An 11,995-nucleotide genomic window follows, 5' to 3' on the forward strand; every position below is an offset into this window, starting at 1 on the left:
TATGCACAGAGATGGAAGGAGGTTTCCATGCAAGTTCAACCATCTTGGAGAAAGAAACTACTATGCTGTTCATTAACACCTTGAAGGCCCCATTCATTACTCATATGATTGGAAGTACCACCAAGAGCTTTGCTGATATAGTTATGGCAGGGGAAATGATTGAGAACGCCATAAGGGGTGGTAAGATAGAAGGGGAAACTGCTAAAAGATAGGCCTCAAGCAGGAAAGATAATGAGGTGAACAATATGAGTAATTATAACTTAAAAGCAATTACGGTTAGTCAGCCCAGAGCAACTACAGTTGGGCAACAGGGTTCCCAAAAGCAACGATCTGATATGAGAAAAAACTCTGAAAATGTCTCATTCACACCTATCCCGATGATGTACCGGGAGCTTTATCAAAGTTTATTTAATGCGCATGCAATAGCTCCTTTTCATTTGAAACCACTGCAACCCCCATATCCCAAATGGTACGATGCAAACGCCAAATGTGAATACCATAGAGGGATATTGCGGCATTCAATCGAAAATTGCACTAGCTTTAAAAAAGCAGTGGAAAGACTTATCAAGATGGGGGTCGTAAAATTTGATGATACCCCTAGTATAGAGAACCCGTTGCCAAACCATGGTGATTAAGGGGTAAATGCAATTGGGGAAACTGGTATGAGAAGGAATAAAGAAGATGTGGTCGTGGTAAGAATGCCGATGAAAGTAATCTGGGAAGAAATGATGAAAAGAGAGATGATAATCTCTGAAAAAGGAAATAAAGGAGCAAAGGACTACTGCAAGTTCTATGCAGAAGAGGGACACGAGATCCAGGAATGTGATGAGTTTAAGGCTTTGGTACAAAGCCTTATGGATAATAAAGAGCTGGAATTTTATGAAGCTGGCTCAGATGAGGGACACGTATATGCATTGGAAGGTGAACCAAAGAATCAAAGAATCAACTGGCCAAGGATCATTATTTCTCCACCAAGGAATAATGAAGTTGAGACACAAATAACGCCGAAAGTCATTATTCACAAACCTGTTTCCTTTCCTTATAAGGATAACAAGAGGGTACCCTGGAATTATGACTGCAATGTGACAATGCCGGAGAGAGAAGATATAGCTAGTACTTCTAAGGAGGCTCAAGTTGACGGTTCCTACACACGTAGTAGGAAACGTTATGATGCAGAAGGAGTCAGAGTTGTGCCCACGAAAGTAAAAGCCTTTGACATTGAGAAGGAGAAGGGGGTTGAGGTACTTGTTAATGAGCCAGTGAAGGAAGAAGAAGCTAGAGAGTTTTTAAAATTCCTGAAACACAGTGAGTACAGCGTGGTTGAACAATTGTGCAAACAACCAGCCCGCATATCAGTGTTGGCTTTGCTTTTGAGTTCAGAGGTACATCGTGAGGCATTAATGAAAGTGCTCAACGAGACTTACGTTACTAATGATATATCCGTCAACAAGTTGGATCGATTGGTTAGTAACATAAGCGCTGGCAACTTCATTTATTTCAATGATGATGAAATCCCACCTGGTGGCATGGGATCAGCTAAAGCTTTGCACATCACCACTCGCTGCAAAGGATATACATTGTCGAGTGTGCTTATTGATAATGGGTCAGCCTTAAATGTCCTGCCATTGTCCACATTGAACAGGTTGCCCATAGATGGTTCTCACATGAAAACATGCCATAATGTAGTGAGAGCATTCAATGGTACAGAGAGAAAGGTCATGGGAAGAATTGATATCCCTTTGATGATCGGGCCAAACACGTATGAGGTAGACTTTCTAGTGATGGACATCAAGCCCTCTTATAATTGCTTGTTAGGGAGGCCTTGGATACATTCAGCTGGAGCGGTTTTTTGCACCAAAAATTAAAGCTAGTAGCGACAGACGGTTGGTCACCATAAATGCGGAGGAAGAAATCATAGCAGCAGTTATCAGTGATGCACCCTATGTAGAGGCGAACAAGGAGGCCGTTGAGTGTTCTTTTTGCTCCTTAGAATTCGTTAATACAACATTTATTTCAGAGGGGAATGAGGTGCCGGTGCCAAAGATATCCAAAACCATAAGAATGGGTTTGCAAATGACAGTAGGAAAAGGAGCCTTGCCAGGAAAAGGATTGGGAAGATATCTCCAAGGAGGGATTCAAGTTCCAGAACTAAAAGAGAAGAGGGACCATTTTGGCTTGGGTTTCAGGTCAGATCACAGGCAGAGGAGGAAAGAAATAGAAAAGCGTCAAGAAAGAAGAAGGGCGCGTTTAAGTGGAAGAGAAGTAGAATGGGAATCGATGACATTCCCTCATATATCCCAGACCTTTATATCAGGAGGGATAATTCACCCTAAGAGAGGGTTGTTTGAAAAAGGAAATTATCACATCAATGCTGTACATAATGAAGAGTCTGAACAAAGAAACCTTGAGGGCATTTGCCCTTACGAACTAGGAAGTTCTTTAAGCAATTGGACTGCAAAAGAACTTCCTGTAGTTTTTAAAGATTTTTTAGAGTAATTTTCAGAACACTCTGGTTGCCCTAGAGCCTAGGAGTAATAAGATTTCATTTGTAAAATAGACTCATGTTCGGATATTTGCGTTTCAATAAAACACAACTATTAGTATCAATTCGAGTGAATATTCTTTTATACCAATCAATATTCTTTTGACATTTTAAAATTCTTTCAAATTTTTTTTTCATTTCATTCATAAGAGATAAATAAACATTCTTAAAATTCATTCATTCTTTGTACATTCTTTCGTACCCTGCAGGTCCCTAGATATCAATGACATGAGCACTGATACTACAGATCCTGAATTCTCTTTTGAGTAAGACATGTGTTTAGAAGAACCTCAGGATTTTAAAGATGACAGGGATTGTAATGTGCCTCCAGATCTGTTGAGAATGGTGAAACAAGAGGAGAAACAAATCCTACCCCATGAGAAAGGGGCAATAGAGAACGTAGCCTTGGAAGAAGGAAAAGAGGTGAAAATTGGGACACACATTGCTAAGGAAATGAGACAAGGTCTTATTGACCTTCTACGTGAATTCAAAGATATCTTTGCATGGTCATATCAAGATATGCCAGGATTGAATACTGATATCGTGGTACATCGTCTCCCCATAAGATAGGATTGCAAGCCAGTCCAACAAAAATTGCGATGGATGAGGCCTGATATTGTGCTGAAAATAAAAGATGAAGTTAAGAAGCAGTTTAATGCTGGATTCCTACAAGAGGTTAAGTACTCAAAATGGGTGGCTAACATTGTGCCTGTCCCTAAGAAGGATGGGAAGGTACGAATATGTGTTGATTACATAGATTTAAACAAAGCTAGCCCAAAGGACAATTTTCCTTTACCGCATATCGACACTTTGGTGGACAATACTGTAATGTCCCCACGCCCGAGACCGTCACCGGAGTCGAGTATGAGGTGTTACTAAGCTTAATTTAACATATTTATAACTTTGGATTATTTATTTCTACATTCACAGCTTTTAAGCTACTTGCATCACAGTCACAAGAAAAATCATATCTCGGGTTACAAAACTCAAAATCAAGATCCATAAATTTTCCCTAAATCTAGACTCATATACCTATCTAATAATTTTTTTCTAGAATTTTTAGTTGGGTCAATTAGTACAGTTTATTAGTTAAAGTTACCCCTATTTTAGGACTTGACTGGTCTGACCTCTGTTTACCACGAACCACATTTATCTCTGTACAAAATCCATATGACTATGAGGTTTATTTCTCCTGAAACTAGACTCAATAAGGATTCTGAGAATATAAAATACACTACCTAATTATATTTTTACAATTTATGGTGAATTTCTAAAGTTGGAATAGGGGATTCAGAAACTACTATGACCCTGTTTCACTAAAATTCAAATATCTTGTAACATATAATTCCTTTACCTGTTTCATTTATTTCATGTGAAAATACACATAATAAGCTTCAATTTGATATGTATTCCATCACCAAGTTCAATTTCTATGATTTTTAGTAAATTTTTAAACTCGCGTCAGTGTTGCTGCGAAGATTCATTTATGGCAAATTTCATCCCTTTTATGAGTTTTATGCACTAAGTATCTTAATAATTTTCCTTAACATCAAATATAATCTAAACTAACTATTTTCATAATTTATCATTATCAAGCATTTCCTCAACCATTCCATCACCATACCATAAGATCATTTACACAAAAAGGTATATTGCTATACATGCCATACTTAAATTTACAAGCCATTACCAAAAGTCTTAGGATAGTGTGGTGAGCCTTGACCTATCCCGACTCTGAAAGTGGCTTGTCCAAAACTACAATGAGTAAGAAGGAGGAGTAAGCATAAATGCTTAGTAAGTTCATATGCAAATAATAAGTAACATAACAAACAGTTATACCAATCAACATTAGCATACATCACTAAAACACATATCACATTTCGATCATTTTCATCATCTTATTACCTTATAGTGGTTGTATCAATACTCAACCCGAGGGTTAAATATACACCTGTCCAAAATATCCATTTCACATCACTCACCAATCGTCTCTTTACATCTCGAATATTCCTCCATTGAGTAGAACTTTACCCGTTGAACACAATGGAATATAATTGGATACGGATAAATTGCACATAAGTGGCACATATTCAATCAAGCAATCATGTAACCCGCCCATAAGCGAACTCGGACTGAACTCAACGAGCTCGAGGCGTTCGCATCCATAAGTGAACTCGGACTCAACTCAACGAGTTCGGATGCCTAGTTACATCTCACGAACTCGGACTCAACTCAACGAGTTCGGACATTCGCATCCATAAGTGAACTCGGACTCAACTCAACGAGTTCGGATGCTCAACCATCCTAGTGACATGTCACTTGTATCCTAATCTATTCCTAAGGTTCAAACGGGCTTTTCCTCTAACACTTATCCTTTCCGTCTTAGTAGAATGCGAAATTAATACTCAATAACAATTATATTTAACAAGTAGTTCACATAATTTACATATTATTTGAAATTAACCACAAAGCATACATTTCATAATAAAATTCAGCATAACATATAATTAACATCAATAAATTAAAATAACCATTATGCTACATTATTTACACATGAACTTACCTTGGTACCAAAATACAAGGATTTTGCAATTTAGTCCACAATCTTTTCTTTTCCTCGATTGAGGTCGATTCCACGTCTTTCTTGATCTAAAATAACACATTTAGCTTATTTAATACTCACATTATCAAATTAATCCTTAACTCAAATTTTGGAAAAATTACAATTTTACCCTAAACTTTTGCATATTTACATTTTTGCCCCTAGGCTCTGGATTAAACTTTATTCCTTATTCTTATGTTTTACAACATGCTGATCACTTTTCTCTTCTATGGCAACATCAAATTCTCACTCTAACATGTACTTGTGACTATTAGGTATTTTACCGATTAAGCCCTTTTACTCGTTTTTGCTTAAAATCGAGTAGTACAAGTTGTCTAACATAATTTAAAACTTCATATTCTATCATAAAACATCAAAATACACAAATTTCACCTATGGGTATTTTTCCAAATATAAACCCTAGGTTAAATTATTGCTAACATAAGCTTTATCGAGTTCTGGGATCTCAAAAACGTAAAAATCATTAAAAGCGGGCTTGGAATCACTTACTATGGAGCTTGGAAGCTTGAAAAAACCCTAGCTATGGAGAACCCTTGAAATTTCGGCCTAATGAAGAAGATGGACAAAATTGGCTTTTAATTTTGTTTTAATTCATTTTAATAACTAAATGACCAAAATACCCTTACTACTAAACTTTCCAAAAATTCCTTCCATGTCCTAATTTTGTCCATGAACTTAAAATTGGTCAAATTGCTATTTAAGACCTCCTCATTAATATTCCAAAACAATTTCATACTAAAACTTCTAGAATGCAAGTTTTGTAACTTATTCGATTTAGTCCCTACTTTCAATTTAAGCACTTTAGGCATAGAATTTCATCACGAAATTTTCACACAATCATGTAATCCTATCATAATCATCAAAATAATTATAAAATAATTATTTCTATCTCGATTTGTGGTTCTGAAACCACTATTCGATTAGGCCCCGATTCGGGATATTACAACTCTCCCCTTTAAGGATTTTCGTCCTCGAAAATCTTACTGTAACAGATGTGGGTATTGATTTCTCATAGTTTCTTGGATTCCCATGTAGCTTCTTCTACTCCATGCCTTTGCCACAACACCTTCACAAGTGCAACATTTTATTCCTTAGTTGTTTGACCTCTCGAGCTAAAATCTTAATCGGTTCTTCTTCGTAGGTCATATCTGGTTGTAGTTCAATTTACGTCGGTGAAACTACATGTGAAGGATCCGAACGATACCGACGTAACATAGATACGTGGAACACATCATGAATCTTCTCTAATTCGGTGGTAATGCTATCCGATATGCTACCGGTCCAACTTTTCAATTACTTCATACGGCCCAACAAAACGCGGACTTAATTTGCCCTTCCGTCCAAATCTAAGGACTTTCTTCCACGAGTCACCTTTAAAAATACTTTATCACCAACTTGAAATTCAATGTCCTTTCGCTTTAGGTGCGCATAAGATTTACATCTATCAGGCGACTTTCAAACAATCTCGAATTATCTTCACTTTTCTTGATTTCTTTTATTAGATCAACTCCATAAATCTGATTTTCCTTGAGTTCAGTCCAATACAATGGCGTTCGACACTTACGACCATATAATGCTTCATACGGTGCCATTTTCAAGCTCATCTGATAACTATTATTGTAAGCATATTCCACCAATGGTAAGTATCTTTCCCAACTTCCTTGAAATTCCAATACACAACATCTAAGCATATCTTCAAGAATCTGAATTATTCTTTCTGATTGTCCATCAGTTTGTGGATGAAAAGCAGTACTGAAATTTAACTTCGTACCTAACGCGTCTTGCAACTTTTGCCAAAACCGCGAGGTAAACCTTGGATCTCTATCTGAAATAATCGATAATGGTATTCCGTGTAATCTAACAATTTCTCTAATATACAGTTCAGCCAACTTGTTAAGAGAATAATCCGTACGTACCGGGATAAAATGAGCCGACTTAGTTAATCTGTCAACTATTACCCAGATGGCATCTTTCTTTCCCGGAGTCAATGGCAATCCTGAAACAAAATCCATAGTAATCCGATCCCATTTCCATTCAGGAACCATAATAGGCTGGAGTAATCCTGAAGGTACTTGGTGTTCAGCTTTCACTTGTTGACAAATTAAGCATTTGGACACAAACTCTAATATATCTCTTTTCATTCCATTCCACCAATACATTTTCTTCAAGTCATTATACATTTTCGTACTACCCGGATGAATCGAGAAATAACCACTATGTGCTTCCTGTAGGATCTTTTGAATCAATTCCTCATTCTTTGGTACACAAATCTGATCTTTAAACATTAAGCACCCATGAGAACCAATTCTGAAATCTGATCCCGTATCAGCTTCACACTATTTTCTTTTGGCTAGCAAATCTTGATCATTTTTCTGAGTTTCAGAAATCTCTTGTAAAAACATCGGTCTTGCTCTTAACTCTGCTAGAATCGAATCGTCATCTGACATTTTCAACTGAGTGTTCATAACTCTCAAAGCAAACAACAACTTTCTACTTAAAGCATCGGCAAACACATTCGCTTTTCCCGGATGATAATCAATAACAAGCTCATAATCTTTCAATAACTCCAACCATCTTCACTATCTCAAATTCAAGTCTTTTTGTGACATCAAGTATTTAAGACTTTTGTGATCGGTATATACTCGGCACTTTTCACCATACAAATAATGTCGCCAAATTTTCAAAGCAAACACCACCACAGCCAATTCCAAATCGTGAGTAGGATAATTCCTCTCATGAGGTTTTAACTGCCTCGAAGCATAAGCCACCACTTTTCCTTCTTGCATGAGTACACACCCCAAACCATTTAGAGAAGCATCACTATACACCACAAATTCTTTACCTAATTCAGGTTGTACCAACACTGGTGCTTCAGTTAATAACTTTTTCAATTCTTCAAAACTCTATTGACATTCTTCCGTCCATTCAAATTTAACATCCTTTCGGAGTAGTCTAGTCATAGGAGCAGCAATTATAGAAAATCCATTTACAAACCGTCGATAATACCCAGCTAGCCCCAAGAAACTTCTAACTTCAGTTACGTTTTTCGATGGTTTCCAATCAACAATGGCTAAAATTTTACTAGGATCAACCCGTATACCATCACCTGAAACAATATGACCCAAAAATCCAACTTCCCGGAGCCAAAATTCACTTTTAGTAAACTTAGCATACAGCTGCTTATCTCTCAAAGTTTGCAAAACTATCCTCAAATGCTCAGCATGATTTGTCTCATCTTTTAAATAAATAAAAATATCATCTATAAACACCACAACAAATCTGTCCAAGTATGGCCGAAATATGCAATTCATTAAATCCATAAACACAGCAGGAGCATTTGTCAATCCGAATGGCATAACTAAAAATTCATAATGACCATACCTTGTTCTAAAAGCAGTTTTAGGCACATCCGACTCTTTTACCCGCAATTGGTAATACCCAGATCTCAAGTCAATCTTTGAAAACCATGTCGCTCCTTTTAGCTGATCAAACAAATCATCAATTCTTGCCAACGGATACTTGTTTTTGATTGTCACCTTGTTTAACTACCGATAATCAACACACAACCTCATAGAACCATCCTTCTTTTTCACAAATAACACGGGAGCACCCCAAGGTGAAAAACTCGGTCTCACAAAACCTTTACCAGTCAACTCTTGCAACTGTGACTTTAATTCCTTCAACTCTGCTGGTGCCATTCTATACGGAGCAATCGAAATTGGAGTTGTTCCCGGTATCAAATCAATACCAAATTCTACTTCCCTGACTGGAGGCAAACTCGGCAATTCTTCTAGAAATACGTCCGCAAATTCACACAACCCAAGCCTTGATTCAACTTTCTTTTCAACTTCTTTTGTATTAATTACATACGCCAAATAAGCTTCATAACCCTTTCTCAGATATCTTTGAGCCGACATTGAAGAAATCACACTAGGCAATGCCTCTGATTTATCTGATTCAACTCGCAAAGTTTCACCATTTTCACACTTTAATTCTATAACCTTTTCTTTGCAATTTATTTTAGCATCATGCAATGTCAACCAATCCATACCCAAAATAACATCAAACTCATCAAACGGCAACAACATCAAGTTGGCCAGAAAGTAATGATCCCGAATCATTAAAGGACATTTCTTACATACTTTATCAACAGTCACACATTTGCCTAACGGATTCGACACTCTAATCATAAATTACGTGTTCTCAACGGTATATTCATACTAGACACCAATTTCATGCACACATATGAATGAGTAGAACCGAGATCAATCAAAGCAATAACATTAACATTATAGAGAGAAAATGTACCGGTAATCACATCAGGTGAGGAAGCATCTTCACGCGCTTTAATAGCATAAGTTCTAGCCGGAGCCCTTCCTTCAGTCTAACTGGTGCATCCACAGCTTCATTCTTACTGCTTGCTTCGCTCCCAGCTTTTCTTGGATATCTTCCTCTCGAATCCGCCCCACTTGTTTTTGTATTCTAAAATTTTTCTTTTTCAGCTCTCTCTGGGCAGTCTCTAATAAAATGATCCGGAGAACCACATCGAAAACATTCATTTGCTCTACAGGACCAAAATGATTTCTACCACACCGCTGGCACTCAGGTTTAACAAATCTCGAGTTCCCTACGTTGGCTGCCGAAGTAGTCTGGGATTTAGGACCCACATTTTGCTTCTTATAATTCTCATATGATTGCCCAGCTGAAGCTTGGGAACGAGGATTCATATTCCTTGACTTTCCAGGTTACTGTGAAAATGAACCGCTCATCGGTCTTTTCTTCCAATTTCTAGTCTCAGCCTCTACCTTTTTCTTTTCTTTAAGTAATTCTTCGGCCTTACAAGCTCGATCAACCAATACTACCATTTCTTTTAATTCAAGAATTCCAACAAATACCTTGATGTCTTCGTTGAGCCCGTCTTCAAATCTTCGGCACATCTTGGCCTCTGTAAGAACATACTCTCTGGCATACTTACTTAATCGAACAAACTCTCTTTCATATTCTGTAACCGTCATATTACCTTGCTTCAGCTCAAGAAATTCTTTACGCTTCTGATCAATAAATCTTTCACTAATATATTTCTTCCGAAACTCTTCTTGAAAGAATTCCCAGGTTATTTTCTCTTTCGGTACCACCGAAATCAAAGTCTTCCACCAATTATAAGCTGAATCCCTCAACAAAGATATAGCACATTTCAAACATTCTTCAAGTGTACAAGATAAATCGTCAAATACCTGGATTGAATTTTCAAGCCAGAACTCTGCTCTCTCGGCATCATCATCAATATTTGCTTTAAATTCTTCGGCCTCTTGCTTGCGAATTCTATCAACTGGAGTTCTATGAAATTTCATCAGGTCTACACCCTGAGGCATCGGGGGTACAGGTTGAGGAATTGGGGGAGGTGGGGGAGGTTGTACATTTGGGTTCGTACGAACGAACTCAGTGTACCATGCACTCATCATTTGGAGAAAGGCTTCCCGACCCCTTTCTCCTCCTCCCTAACCAACAGTAGGAGGTGGATTTTCAGTCGGCGCTGCTCCTTCAGCTGGAGCTAGCGCATTACTCTCTACTTCATCTGCCACAGCTGGATCGGGATCCATTTACTATATAAAAAAAATCATTTAAAAAGGTCAGAAGTCGTCACACTATCACAATTTATACATATGGCATGTATAGCAAAATCCGTACATACAACATGTAGTCCGAGAACCGACTAAAACTACTCTGATACCACTAAATTTAACGCCCCCACGCCTGAGACCGTCGCCGGAGTCGAGTATGAGGTGTTACTAAGCTTAATTTAACATATTTAGAACTTTGGATTTTTTATTTCTACATTCACAGCTTTTAAGCTACTTGCATCACAGTCACAAGAAAAATCATATCTCGAGTTACGAAACTCAAAATCAAGATCCGTAAATTTTCCCTAAATCTAGACTCATATACGTATATAATAATTTTTTCCTAGAATTTTTGGTTGGGCCAATTAGTATATTTTATTAGTTAAAGTTACCCCTGTTTCAGGACTTGACTGGTCTGACCTCTATTTACCACAAACCACATTTATCTCTGTACAAAATCCATATGACTATGAGGTTTATTTCTCCTGAAACTAGACTCAATAAGGATTCTGAGAATATAAAATACACTACCTAATTATATCTTTACAATTTATGGTGAATTTCTAAAGTTGGAATAGGGGATTCAGAAACTGCTATGACCCTATTTCACTAAAATTCAAATATCTTGTAACATATAATTCCTTTATCTGTTCATTTATTTCATGTGAAACTACACATAATAAGCTTCAATTTGATATGTAGTCCATCACCAAGTTCAATTTCTATAATTTTTAGTAAATTTTAAACTCGCGTCGTTGTTCTTTGCGGTGATTACATTTATGGCAAATTTCATCCCTTTTATGAGTTTTTATGCACTAAGTATCTTAATAATTTTCCTTAACATCAAATATAATCTAAACTAACTATTTTCATAATTTATCATTATCAAGCATTTCCTCAACCATTCCATCACCATACCATAAGATCATTTACACAAAAAGGTATATTGCTATACATGCCATACTTAAATTTACAAGCCATTATCAAAAGTCTTAGGATAGTGTGGTGAGCCTTCGACCTATCCCGACTCCTAAGCTGGCTTGTCCAAAACTACAATGAGTAAGAAGGAGGGAGTAAGCATAAATGCTTAGTAAGTTCATATGCAAATAATAAGTAACATAACAAACATTTATACCAATCAACATTAGCATACATCACTAAAACACATATCACATTTCTGATCATTTTTCATCATCTTATTACCTTATA

At 37.0% G+C, this 11,995-nt stretch overlaps 1 protein-coding gene across 1 annotated transcript; it reads left to right on the forward strand.

The window, feature by feature from the left end:
- Positions 1-698: 698 nt before the first annotated feature.
- On the forward strand, positions 699-2,496 carry LOC108462323 (uncharacterized). Its single transcript, XM_017762287.1, has 2 exons — positions 699-1,766; positions 1,816-2,496. Exons 1-2 carry the CDS (start codon positions 699-701, stop codon positions 2,494-2,496), a joined length of 1,749 nt encoding a protein of 582 aa, XP_017617776.1.
- Positions 2,497-11,995: the final 9,499 nt, after the last annotated feature.

Source organism: Gossypium arboreum, chromosome 8 (genome assembly GCF_025698485.1).
Source record: "Gossypium arboreum isolate Shixiya-1 chromosome 8, ASM2569848v2, whole genome shotgun sequence".
NCBI classification, from domain to species: Eukaryota; Viridiplantae; Streptophyta; class Magnoliopsida; order Malvales; family Malvaceae; genus Gossypium; species Gossypium arboreum.